Source organism: Geospiza fortis, unplaced genomic scaffold (assembly GCF_000277835.1).
Source record: "Geospiza fortis unplaced genomic scaffold, GeoFor_1.0 scaffold112, whole genome shotgun sequence".
NCBI classification, from domain to species: Eukaryota; Metazoa; Chordata; class Aves; order Passeriformes; family Thraupidae; genus Geospiza; species Geospiza fortis.
In genome coordinates, this window is record NW_005054298.1 from 22590493 (window position 1) to 22604511 (window position 14019).

Consider the following 14019-nt stretch of genomic DNA (forward strand, 5'->3'; position numbering starts at 1 on the left):
CTGATGGAAGCTTATTTCTGGGATGCTATTTCTCTGTAGAGAGTCAATTTCCCGCAACCCAGCCAGCAGCAGGGCCATATCATACACTTTTCCCTGGTGATTCTGCAGCTACAAATGCGCTGGTGCTGCTTTGCAGTGCATTTCAACTTCAGAAGTGCTTGCTTGCAAGCTTAGAGCAGACACTTTACACACACTTAACAACCTCAACCACATAAGTGTTTACACGAGCACACAAAAATAAAAGGTTACAGAGCAGCTGTATACACAGCAACACAGGGCTTGCTGTCAGCAACTGCGTCAACCTCCTGCAGGCATCTGTACATCCAACACCCACATCTAAGGCAGCCTAAGTAGGTGACCTGAGTCATCCATATGGGTAATTCAGATGTTTTGCATTTCAGGTACTGCATGATCTTTTTTCATTATGTTCTATTCTCATCTCTTTGAAGGCTCCTCATGTTTAGCTAGACATGAGTATCCAGTTAGCAATGTTTTCTTAGCTAAATTACAGAACAAGTTCCAGATAATACACAATCTCACTATCTTGTGGGCTTTTCAAAGCAATTTAATATTTCTCTAATGAAGATGTTACTTTCTAATGACTACCAAAGGAACTCCAGACATCACATTGACGCAATGTAGGCTGTTCAGTCCACAGCAGATCAAAGAACAGCAAGTGGCTTCAGCCAATTACTATGCCAATAGGTCTTGGTGTCTGCCCTTTCTCATATGCTCATAAAGATTCACTGCAAGAGACCATACTCTTCATCTCTATGTGAGCAACTCCATTTTTTCTGCTTAGATCTATCCTCTCAGAGTCAGCTTTGACACTTTCTAACAAGACTACCTCACACAAGATTTTTCACCCTCAAGGGCCCCAGTTCTAAAAGAGGAATTTGTAGGTAACATGAGAACATATGTACCAGTAACAGGTTTTCTGCCAGTTTAAGCCATAGCTCCAGGCATGAGCACTTTCTCAAAAATGCTGCCTTTCCCTCCAAAGCCAGTCACAACAACAATACTAAATTGGAATAGCAATGATTCTGAAGTCCACATGCTTTACCTGTTTGCACAGTCTGCACCAGGAGTAAGTAAGGATGGTGTGCTGGTACCCAGGCACGGGGGAGTCCAGCTCCTTTAACACGATCTGCACACAGCCCTGCCCGTGAACAAAGCGACGGATGTGATGCACCATTGGTGTTTCACAGAACATGCTGGGGCATTGGTAGGAAGGCCTGACAGAGGGAAATAGAAACATCTATGAATGATCATGTACCAGGCACTGCTGAAGAACTGATTCAACAGTTCTAATATGCCTTTTAATATCCTGGTACTATTTATCTTCATTGTAAAAGAGTTTTTTAAGCCTGTAGTGAAGGCTGTATCTGCAGATCAATTTAGAAGGAGAACATAGTGAAGTTCCATCAACATCAATGGCTGTGTACCTCCCAAAAGCAGTGACTGGATACTGGTTGCTATAACCTTTTTACAATGAATCACTTTCTACCAATATATTCTGTATAAGGATCAAGGCACCTGCGGAAGTCCTTGGCACCAAATTAAAAGACTGCTTTGGCAGTGTACCCAAGCAAATACCACCAAGGACAAAGATGTGACAAAGAGCCTCAAAATGTCAATGTTTCAGCTCCTGATGGAAAAGGTAAGCAACACACTGCCAGAGAACATCTTTAAATAGTAAAACCCATGACCTTTTTTTGGATGGGATTTTTTTAAGTCACAGAAAAAAGACTAATACTAGAAAAATAAAAGCTGAATTGTTGAGGTACCAAAGTCAGATAAGATTCTTCAAAACCAGAAAGAGCCTGAAAAAGCTCAGATTCTCCTTGCTCACATGAAAAAAAATAAAGAACTTTAATTACTGAAACTGTGGAGATTGAGAAGCATTCACTTTAGTAGACACTACACTAATGAGCAGAGAGAAGCAGGAATTTAAAAGAGGGCAGCTAAGCTCCTTCTCACTGATCACCACAAGGAGAAACACTTGTTCCTCCAGAAGGCTGAACATTGAGAGCCTTCTGCTACTGCACGTGGCCAATGGAGAGAACAGAGTAATCTTGTCTTTTGAGCAGGTCACCTATCCAGCTTCACAGCCTGCTGAGATTCTGCACGGGGTTGTGACAGCACCAGTTATTACAGAAACATAACAACTTGCACCTCTGTGAGATGAAATAAATGACACAGTACTTTGCCAGGGCTCAAAGTGTTCTGGACCATTTACATTGGCCGCCTTGCACATATGACAAAGACTTACTCTGAGAAACTAAATGAGTAGTGTTAGCCAACACTTGTATGAACTTTCAAAGAGGAACCTCAGAAAATTGTGACCAGAACAGTTGCTTGTCTTGAAAAACAGACAGTTAGAATACATGGTCAGGCTCCTCATTTGGCCCTTAAACCCTAATTGCTACAGAAAGGGCTATGTGAACACATTCGGCTTTATGAACTTAAAAACTTTGCTTCATAATCTGTTTCACTTCATCATGAAGGGAAGTAAGAAGGACAGGGCCAAAATGGGAAAGCAAGGGATGTATTTGCTTGTAACAAGTGAGCATTAGTGAATTAAAATAAATTCCTCCTTACCTGAAACAGTAGCGCTCCAGAAAAATCCCTAGAGTTAGGTCATTTTTCCCATAGAACTCCATGGTCACAATCCTAAAGCAGAGAAAGAAAGGTTTAGAGATCGGATGCCATCACCACCATTAGCTGTGCAATGGGCTTTAGGAGCACAGATTTTCACCCACTGCTGGCTTGTTTACAGCACTGTATAACCTCAAAGGTTTTTTTTTCCCACATGACTACCCTTCCTAGATCCCTACTGTCAGGTTTGCTAACAATGAGATCAAAGTCCTACTAGAACAACTTTAAACTTGACATTTAAAAGTCCAACACAATTGAACTGCACTTCTGAAGATTATTTTCAAAAATATCTAGGCACAGGAGGCTAAACAACTTTAAGCTTCAAGCAGTAATGTTTAAACACCTACAAAAAAGGGTACATCCAGAACACGTAAAAAGCCTCAAATCCTTATTCTTCTAGCATATTTAATAGCAACTTTAGTTTCCCCAGAACCTGAGGTGACCAAGCCTTTTAAATTGTGTATCAGTTTAAGTGTCATAATTCATATATCCCTAACCTCACTAATTTACATCCTCTCATTGCTGCTGCTTAGTGAGTATATCACCAACTTCTTTGGTTTATTTCTAAGCTTTTACAGGAACTTTAGACCTTTCCCTATAAGAGGGCCATCTCTTTATTTTCACCTAAGTTAAACTATTAAAATCACCTAGGCTAATGATTAAACACCAAGACCTGTCCTGTTTAGTAGAGATAAAAGTGTGTCAAAAGTTGCACACAATTAGCAAATTACAGCCCCTAAGCTGAAAATAAAGCTCTTAATACTGATTACTATAGTAGATAGCAATATATTCCAATGCCACTGTTGGATAATACAATCTACAAGTATTCCAAGATTCTCACAAGGGTCACTTTTGGGCTTGGACACTGTCCTGTGTCCATTTATACCAACTCTTCTCCACAAGACTGCATGCAGTGCTGCCCACACACAGACATTACTCTGCAGTGAAACACCAACTCAAGCATTTGGTTTCAGGCTGGCCTTTCTCATTCATGCCTTGGGTATTAGAGAGGTTGTGCAATACTGCTGTAGATTCACCTGACCACGCAAGACAAAAGTCTTTTGGCACAAGCTCCTGTTACAGGATGAGCACAACCTACCAAGGAGTCCTCAAAGAAATACTGCCATGAGGCAGGCACTGACTCTGACTTTGGGAAGGAAAGAATAGCAACTATCCAAGCTGTAGAGAAGTAGTTTTTATACCAGGGGCTAACACAGGCACTCGGAGCATTGCTGGACTGAGCAGAAGAGCTGCTGAAGAGAACACAGAGCCTCTGATGGTTTACTGGACTCAGGCAATCCACCTAGTAGAGAGAAAAGAACTCATTCACTGGTTACAGACACCTCCATTCACATACAACTTCTGTTGACAAAATTCTATTCTAGTGATTTTTTTCAAAGACAAATATCTGCTTTCTCGTTTTGTACAGATGAACTTGGCATTATCTCCCAGCCTCAGGTAAACCTGTACAATGTATAATTGCTAAGTGCCATTTTTAGAACAACATAACTGGCAACGAAACCAATGAACATGCACGTGTTTCTGTGGAAATGAAGCCAAGAGAAACAGAAAACAACAAAAGTCCCATGACAAATATCCAGACATCTCTAAATTACTGTATGATGTAGGACATCTTGGATTCAAAACTCTGCCAATATATTATACTTCAGTTATTCATTCAGGCTATAGAAAGATTTCCATCTATCTATTCTCTGGGAAGAGATGTACCACGCTGCTCTTGGAACGGAGCTGTTTTCCCTTCCACACCCTACAAAACTATGATGTTACCAAATGCTTGTCTTTGATCACTGAGTAAATTTAAACAGCATCAGCCAGTCTGATCCAGAGCAAAGGCTACTCTTAGAGTTTGTAAGATTATGGCCTGTGAAGCTACAGAGATCTACATTTAACTGCCAATTAAAAAGTGACTTCTGCTCATGAACACAAGGGCTGATTGGCTCAGGGACAAAAATGCTGACTGTTTCAACAGATCAATTCTGCTACTCTTGTTCATAGACATTCTTCCTAAACAGCTCACAATTCAAGAAAGTCCCAAGATCTCCTTTTCCTCAGATACAAGTTGGTTACTTTCATGGCAGTTTACCAAAACTTTAAATATTTTTATTACAAACACATACTCCCTTGCTTTGAAATTTCAAAGAAGATTCCTTTCCCTCCATTATGTGATTCTCACTTTTGTTCAGACTACCCAAACTTTTACAATCAACCAAGTACTTTAATGTAATTATAGCCTATTGCTGTTTCCATGACATAAAGCCCCCTAAAAACGAAAGTACATTTCTACAAATAACCAAATACAAGGAGCAAGGAAGCTCAGTTTAACAAACTTAAGGTTTGCTCCCTCCTCATGGACTCATTTTCAGAAATCAGTTAGGTACAGCCCAGTCAAACAGGCAAAACTGATTCTGGGCTGACTGTGCATTTCTCAGAGAAATTTTGCAGTCTCTTGTTCTGAATGATTGCAGAGTACCACAATCTAAAATGGAGTTGTTATGGCCCAGTCAAAAAAACAAAACAAAATCAAAAAAAGCATAATAAAACAGAAAGAATCAGACAAAAAAACATCTCCTCTGGCTTAATATGAGACCTGACACCTTCTGTATACCATGAGAAACTGATGCAACTTGAGTTTTGAGCAGCACAACTCAATCTCACCTTATGAGACCATGAGGATTCAGTCTGAGCCAGTCCCTTCTCCTCCTCTTCAGTTCTGCTCCCAGTTTTTCCAGTAGGGACACTAGACACATCCTTATTCTGGGCAAAAGGATCTGTGCTTTTCTGCAGTATCCTCCCTCCTCTGGCCCGATAGTCAGCCAGCATTCTGGCTAAGCTCTGGCTATCACGTAGATGCTCTGCTATTCTAGTATTGACCAACTCATGAGAAGGTAAGACTTGGATAGCCTTGGCTTGGACACTCCCATTCCTCCCTTGTAGTCCAGAGAAATCCCGCAACAATTGCTTCTTCCTTCTGCTCTCCAACTCCTTGTATTCCTTATTGAGGAGAGGAGACCAATAAACTTGTTCAGGAAAGTATTCCCGGGCAGGGCATCTCATGCCTTTTTCAGTCAAAAGGAATGGTTCACGGAACATCAGCACTGGGGAAATGCACAGAATGACATCTTTCAGCTCCTGCTTAAATGCTGCAGAGTAAGTTTTGAGACGATCCTCAGATGAAGCTACCTCTTCCATGACATATAAACCAGTATCATCCTGGAGAGGGTCTCTGAAGACTCTCATCTGACTCTTGGATTCCTGCAAATCATCTGCTGGTGGAAGAGGCTCTAGTGCCTGGTTATCCAGAGTGGCCAAGTGCTGGTCCATGCCATGGAGGGGCAGTGGGGATGTTTCAGGTATTGCATGAGGTACAGAGCTGAGCACTGAAAATGGTGACTCCACTTTGTGCTGCTCCTGCTGCTTGGAGGACACCGTTTCCAGCTGACTGTTCTCTTGGTCACCTCTGTCAAATACACCCCTTGGTTCAGGCAAACTGACCTCATCAGAGGACACTGATTCAGAGATTACAGGCAGCTTTTCAGAGGGTAGTTCAATGTCTTTGACTGCTGTGCTGAAGTCCTCACCATTGAAGAGGTTCTGTTGTTCATTTTCATCTCCTGGCTCCTCAATAAGGGAGTGAAAGGAAGTGTTTTTGGTGAGAGTAGGGGGCATGGCAAACTCATCCATAAGAAATGAGATTTCCAGCTGGGAATGATAAGCCACACAGACCATGAAGATCAGGATCTCCTTCACACGAGCCAGCTCATACTCTGCAGCACCACACAACTTGATAGTGCAACCCAGGTGCTGGGGACATCCTTCAAAGAACATAAGGGGTTTTGTCTGATCTAGAAATAAAACATGGGAGTTAGGATGACAACTACAGTTAATCTGCTTTTAGATACCTCACACACCCAAGAGACTGTAAAGGAGACTAAGAGCAAGTAACATTAGTAGCTGCAGAAATATACTTATTTTACCAAGAAAAAACAACATTGAGTATAAATCTTCTCCTGTATTATAAAACAAGCCAGCATAAAGTCAAAATGAAGGCCATATGGAACACTCTGACAGAGTATTCTAAGACCACTGTAGCCTCTACACCAGTGGGCAAAAGAATCACTTCCCTTCCGGGCACGTTTGCTCATCCTTACAAGTCAAAAGCCTATGACATTCTAAGGGCAATTTAAAGGCTGGAACAGTCAATGAGGAACTGGAAAGGAAATTGTTCAAGGACAGATTTGATTGAACTTGGAGCACCTTGGTCTAGTGCAAGGTCTAGTTCCTGCCATGGCAGAGAAGCTAGAACTAAGTGATTTTTAAGGCCCCTTCCAACAGAAACCTTTCTATGATTCTATGAAGAGATGCAAAGACTGCATTTCCACAAAGATCTGCATCCACAGCATTTCTGTGTACCAGCACCACTGGTCAAGCAGCATTTCCTCCTTCCTTTGGAGACTCCCACTGCCTAAGGGAGTTACAGAGAAAAAGGAACCTTTCTTAAAGGTGCACAAGGACTGGACATGGGAAAACGTGCACAACTTGCAACAAGGCAAATTTTGATTGGATTTGTTAAGGTAGGACCAGATAATCTTTTGAAGTCTCTTCCAACACAGGCTATTCTATGATTCTCTTACTTCAATGGAGAAAAATGCAGAAAAATTCTTTACAGTGAGGATGGTACCCAGACAGACTATGAAATCTTCACTCTGCAATATTTTCAAGAGTTGGCTGACAAAACCCTAAGAAATCTGATGCTGCATTGAAATGAATCCTTCCTGTTTTGAACAGGAAGTTGGACTAAACAAGCTACATCCTGTGGGAAGAGAAAAAACAGTTCAGAAGAAAGAAATCAGCCTAATTAAAATCTATAGAGTGTCTTTTCTTCGTAAGATCATACTTTTCTCTACACAGGCAGTTCACTGTAGTTACAAGAAGTAACAGAAATAAAATTAGTAGGATGATAAACAATCACACAAGGAAACCAACAGTCCAAATCTATTTAAAAAGGAGCAAATCATTCATCCTTTCACACACATAGGCTAAGGCACATCAAGCTTTACTCACCATTGGGCAACTGGAAAACTTGCATATAAAATTTATGACAGGTCCCCAGCTGTGGTTTGGTCAACAGTTGATCCATTGACATCACTAAGTCCCCCTGGGTCATTCGGCTTACCCGGTCTAACACTTGCTGTAAAATTGGAAAGAGCAGTAATAATCCACAATGCAAAGAGGACACTGGCAACCTTATCTTGCTCTTAACAAATCAAAACCATCAGTGCAATTTATAAAACCTCTCACTGAGATGCAAACTGTCAGTTGAACCCAGTCCCACAAACCCACATCCAAAATATACAAGAATCTTAGAAACACAGTTGGATAAATAATTCTGGTGAGATTAGAACGTCCTAGAACGTCTCACTTGACCAGATCCAGATACCTCCAGGAGATGCAGTGCAGTCAGCATAATGCTTGCTCTGCCAGGAGCTCAGCCAACTCCCACAGCTACTCTCTGTTTGGCTGTCTGTACCCTGCCTCACAGGGACAGAGGCTCTCTGGCAATAGCTGAGGACCCGTGCATGATTTGTTATAAATGGATATCAAAGTCCAAACTGTCCAGATTCACCTGTCTTACCTTCTTGGAAGAGAACATTTGGTTAGAGAAGAAAATAAGACAACTGGCTTTCTCCAGGGATTTTGCTACAAGGAGTCATTAGAAGTCTACCACAAGGCCAAGTCTAACTCTGATCAGAAATGCTCACCGGCTTGACATTGATGACCAGAGTGATTCCATGCTCTAAGAGCATGTCCTGGGCAATTCTGGACACAGTCTTCTCAACAAGGACCAAATTGGGCTGGACATCAACTATCCGCTGTACGTAGTTCTTCAAGAACTCCCTTTCCTGCAGACAGGAACAAAGTATAGCACTGAACTACTGCAAATCCACCTGGAAAATAAACCCACTTTAATGCTTAATATCACTTTTCACTTCATTTACATGCTATCCTTTCCTATAAAACAGGGAAAACAGCTATCCAGAAAACACCATCAGTAGTCCATTGTGAACATTTTCCTACTCTCACAGCACAACACTAGTTTATCAGTAGTATTTTATAAGCATTTCATAAAGAAAAGGTGTGTGTACTTCAGTGTTTTCATATTTAAGGCACATCCCTACTCAGAGGGGCAGGGCATCTGTTCCAAAGTGACATTTTCTAGTTCATCACTCCATTAGGTTGGTGGTTGTTCCATTTTATCAAGCCTGACAAAAAATAACATGGGTGTGACCTAACCCTAACCTACATTAACTTTTCAAATATTTCTTCACACACCTAAACCTTATCTCGCTCTAATACTGTATAAGGAACTTACCGTTCAGAAGGTCTCAATAAAAAGAAACGTTTTCTAAAATGCTGCATTGTGAGAATCAAAAGCTCACATGTTCTCAGGACATGTAACTTGAGGACAAAAACCCTCAGTGCAAGACTACAAGTTTGTACTATATTTACTGCAGCAGCTCTCTTAGCAAGCTTACTAGAAGAGGAAAGTTCTTTCTTTTCTATGCAATCTCACTCATTGAACGTCACCTTACACACTGAAAAAATTTGCAACGGTCATGGTTTTGTTGGGGTTATTTTAACCAAGAAAAAAAGCATACACTCACCTGAAGTACTATAGGTTCTATGCAGGTAAACTTTGTTTCTTCTCGATAGAGGTACTCAATTGAGCATTTTAGCAGAAGAATTCTGGGATTTTTTAAGCAGGAGTTCATCTAAAAAAGACACCAAAATAGTTACAACAAAAATACAAATAGCTGGAGAGGAAGAAGTACACAAGAAAAAAAGGCAGACTTCCCATGATTGGTCCCTGCTACCCCACCTCCCTTTAAAGTGGCTCAGCTATCCACCCCCTGCAGACCCAACTACACATTCTTCCTTCTTCTGAAGTTGTTACACCCAGTTGTTGGAATTTCACAGGTACTGTCCATAAACAGGCAATGCTAGAGAGGATTTCCAGTCCCTGCTAAGAGCCCCAAAGTCTTGATACACTTGATTCATGCAGTTCACTTCTATCTTGCCCTCCTGCCTTAAAGACCCATTTTACTATACTACTGTAAGTTAGAACCACAAATGCCTTTTTCTGCCTAAAAGTTGAGATAATTATTAGATGCCTCATGCTGCGGTAGGGATGGAAAGGTTTTTCTATACATGCATGAGGAGAGGTTCTCCCTCAAAATCTCTGGGCCAGAAAACAAAACAGCTTGGAAAGTAAATGCTTTAAAAGCCATTCTTTTTGGGGGCTCAAAGCAGAGAAAGCTCACAAACCTCCAAGGTGGTGAGAGAAGCTTCCTGGCACAAAAAGCAAGCCAGAGCACCCTTGTTTCCACAGTATGCATTACAATAAGATTAATCAAGCAGCATTACCTTTTTGTGTGCAACATTCTTAGTGCAAACAAATCCATTCACCACCATGGAGTCAAATTTCTTTCCACCAGGGATCTAACAAAGCAGAGAACATTTTTAGAACTGTCATACACTCCCACATCTTGTAGTACAGTAAAGCTAATACATAGAATACCTATCGTAGGTGATGTACAAACTTCAGCTACACCCTCAATTACCAGATGAAAGATCAGATGCAGTCATGCTGGACACAAGTCTTTCCCTTTAAAACCTGACAAACTTAAGACAACATGAAAACTAGTACTGAGTTCTAGGATTTCTACACCCCTCCCAAGAGATGCTTAGTTGTTAAACCAGTATACACCAGCACATGACAAGGGAACCTAATTTGGATAGGCCATGAGAAGCATATAGCTTTGCACATGCCATTTCTATTAACAACAAAAAAAAATTGTAAGCAGAGGGAGGAAAAAATATAAAATAAAGAAAGAAAATAAAAAACCTTCTACCTACCAACTGAACACATCAAACAGTTGACTGGTGTGCCTGCAGTAACAGGCAATCTCAGGCATAATAAACAGCATGAAACAGGTTTCTGAATAACATGCTTCAGAGGACACTCATATTACCAGCATGTGAAAATAGCAGACAGCTATGAAGAGCTTTCACCTCTGAACAACTGCTCTTTGAACTGGAGTTTCAGAAGAAGCAGGAACAAGTGATGCTGCCTAAAGAGATGCCACAGAACTACCACCAGAATCATAAGGCTCTCCTCAAATCGCATATGGCTTTCAAACAAGAGTGCTGCTGAGGTGAATTTGGCCAAAGACAACTAAGCCCAAATCTTCCGTCCTCAGTCACACTAACTCCTTGGATGTTATTTTCATATCAGACTCTCAGAAGGAAGTTTGCATGCCAGAACTCCAGACTTACAGTTCAACACTGTTAACACTAGGCCATCTGGCAGAACTGGATACACCATTCCATAACAATTAAGTTTTGCTCTTGAAGAAAGTCATCGTACTTGGCATGGGAGGAGTTAAATACTCCATAATGGATAGGTACAGGGCAACAGATTGCTGCACCATGTCCTGCAAACTACTTATCCAGCATTTGGCATATCTCCAATTCAAGAGCAAAACAAGCAGAAACCAAAAAATGGACCCACTAACTACAGAGGTGTTACTCTTTGTTACCTTCTGCAGCCCCCAGCCTGAAAGAAGAGGTCAGTCCCAGTGCATTAAAGCACTTTCACAGCATGACAAGTTCCCTCTGTGCAACTTTTTCCAGAACCCCACCTCATCCAAAGGCCAGGCGGATCCAATTACAGTACTGAATATGCTGGGGGCAGTGAAAAGGGGACTATTCTCTTCAAACAAGGTGTACTGCCAACAGCTGCACCCTTTTCTGCTTGAAACTTACTTTTTTGATGTGGACAAACTGGCGGATATCCATGTCATCATCTCTCTTCTTGACATCCGGCCGTACCGTTTGAACTACCTGGCAGACCACGGGTACAATAATGTCCCTCCAGGACAGTGACAGGGACTCGTTATAGAGAAGCTGCTGAAGCAGTGCCATCATGTGGTTGTGATTAGCAGACCTATAAAAAAGGCAAAATAAATAGATTTCTCATTAAAAAAATATAAAAATACAGTGCAGTGAATAGCTGAAGTAAATTTCTTAACATTTACAGTGTAGAAGTTCTCTGAAGGAACAGTTGCCTAGAATGTTCTACAGTCAGCTTTGGTCCTGTACTCTACATATAAACATCACAAGATTTTAAAAAACCAACCAAAATATATGTAAAAATGCTGTGTTCTTAATGCAAATTATTTCATTGTATTGCCTACTGTAACTCAAGTCCCACTGAAAGTTGATGGAATAGAGGGGCTTCAGAAATTGTTACTCAAGATTTGCAAATTCCTTTTTCCATGTTTCTTACAGCAGCCTTTCCATGGCTTGTTTCTCCCCATTCTCTTCTCTCAGCAGATCCAGATTGCTGTGGTGCCAGCCTAGGGGTGTGAATAAGAGCTCTTTGGACTTCTCCTCCACCCTCCTGTTGAATAACGACTCTGCAAGAGACAAACAAACGTTGTTAATGTAAGGTCACAGTTGAACGCTTGTGTCTTTCTGAAAGGCTGCTTCAAAAAGGAAAGAATTTACTAAGATGTAAGTCCTAGTAAGTACTGAGTTTAAGGTAGATGTCATGGTCCTCAGTATGAGGGGAACTGACACTTTCAATTACTATATTGTGTAGTAACTCCTTAGAACTGTTCTCTGTTTTGCAGTATCAAAATTAGAGGTTACTTCAGCACAGTCCGTGCTTTGAAAGAGTTACTGGGTTATTTCCTGCATGGTTATTATGATATTATAGAGGCAAATTATAAACTTCCACATTGGCTGACGATATTATAAGTCATTTATACTAGTAGTGTATAAATGTTCATCAAGCAAGTATGTAAGCCTTCAGAGATCAAGCTTAAAACTCCTCAGTGTTAAGCAAAATCTTTAGACAATAGCAATCCAAGGAGGACTACTGAAGAAACAGTCTCCTAAAAAATAACAATTAACTTCTTCCAGATGCTTCACATACAAAAATTAGCTGTGTAGAAGATTAATAGAACCTACATTGATTTCCTCCTTCCTTCTGCAAAAACTCAGTTAAAAACTCAACACCAGTTTAATCCAAGACTTTATTTTTCAGGCTAGACAAACACTGCGGTTTCTCCCTTATTTCCTCCTCTTCTGAGGGCACCAAAATCAATAGCATTAACGGGGAATAAGAAAAAAGCCCACAAGTGCATCTGGTCACGATACCGGAAAGCACGTGGGTTTAAAAACTCCTAAGTGCATGCAGTGGCCTTTCATTTCAGAGGCACTGACTATGGTGGTGATGACAAGAAACCCAGAAAGATTTAAGAGAAGAAGCTTTAAGCTACTCTGTAGAAGAAGTGCAATTAATTGTATCACATCTTCATTTGCTTGCACAGGAAGTTAAAAATCAGCTACATAAATTTGTTGGTGTAGAAACTGTGAACAAACTTGCCACTTACACTCTTTTTTTAAAAAAAGTAAAAGCTTTTCATTGAGTCTTTTTGAATGCAGGAATCTGAGAAGTGAAAGAAAATTAAGCTTGAAAGTGCATTCAAAAAAGTCCGAGTATAGTTTATATGTCAGTTTTGCCACAAATAAGTTCAGATTTACTGCCGAGTAAATATTTTGAAAGAGTCAGTGCTTTATTAGAGGAGTATTAAGGAATTCCCATCATTATATTAAAAAACACACAACAGCAGCAATTGAAGTTTTTCCTTACCTTTAATGAAAGCGTCACTTATAGAGAACATCTGCTGCCCTCCGTTTTCAGGATTCAAGTACTCTGAAAGAAGAGAGAAGAGGGATATAGGTGGAGACAAAAAAAAAAAAAAGACAGGTTACACTGGTGCGACCATATAATTACAATGTACACGCCCACACCAGAAGAAGCAGCATTACTCATACAAGTGTTTAGTCACCAATTTAGCAACAGCTTGGTGAGTGGTTAAGACAATAATATCCTCTCGTTCTATCAAAAATTCTACAATGACAAGAAAACAGTGCTTACTAATGTGAAGAAACAAAACAAACAAAGTAGACATGAGCCAAGACTGAACTAAAGTGCATTTTCCAACTGACATGGACCACCCTTTTCTAGACCAGAATATAAACATGTTAAGATGTGATCAGACACCATGGGAATGGCCTCCTCACTCAGGTCTAAAAATGCAGCTTCAGAAACCATTTTGGTGACCCACTCCATTGAATCATCTCAGACTGAGGGAGAGACCAGCCATAAGGTTTATCATATACAGCGCAAAAACAAGAAGACAGCCTGCCTCTCAAGAGCTGAAAGTCTCAAGTCCAGAACAGGTCAAAGTGTTTTGAGGAATCCATGCTGAC

The 14019-nt window shown here is 40.7% G+C and overlaps 1 protein-coding gene across 3 annotated transcripts in view; it reads right to left on the bottom strand.

The window, feature by feature from the left end:
- The window catches only part of PIKFYVE (phosphoinositide kinase, FYVE-type zinc finger containing), a 60895-nt gene that overhangs the window by 19035 nt on the left and 27841 nt on the right, over positions 1-14019 (bottom strand). For all 3 annotated transcript variants that reach the window (XM_031056793.1, XM_014307230.2, XM_031056799.1), the window contains 11 exons: positions 13397-13459; positions 12026-12155; positions 11503-11683; positions 10102-10176; positions 9342-9449; positions 8439-8579; positions 7741-7867; positions 5335-6521; positions 3861-3961; positions 2602-2673; positions 1064-1235 (listed from right to left, as the gene is read on the bottom strand). In XM_031056793.1, the coding sequence (XP_030912653.1) occupies positions 1064-1235; positions 2602-2673; positions 3861-3961; positions 5335-6521; positions 7741-7867; positions 8439-8579; positions 9342-9449; positions 10102-10176; positions 11503-11683; positions 12026-12155; positions 13397-13459 (2357 nt within the window). The remainder of the gene's footprint in view (positions 1-1063; positions 1236-2601; positions 2674-3860; positions 3962-5334; positions 6522-7740; positions 7868-8438; positions 8580-9341; positions 9450-10101; positions 10177-11502; positions 11684-12025; positions 12156-13396; positions 13460-14019) is intronic.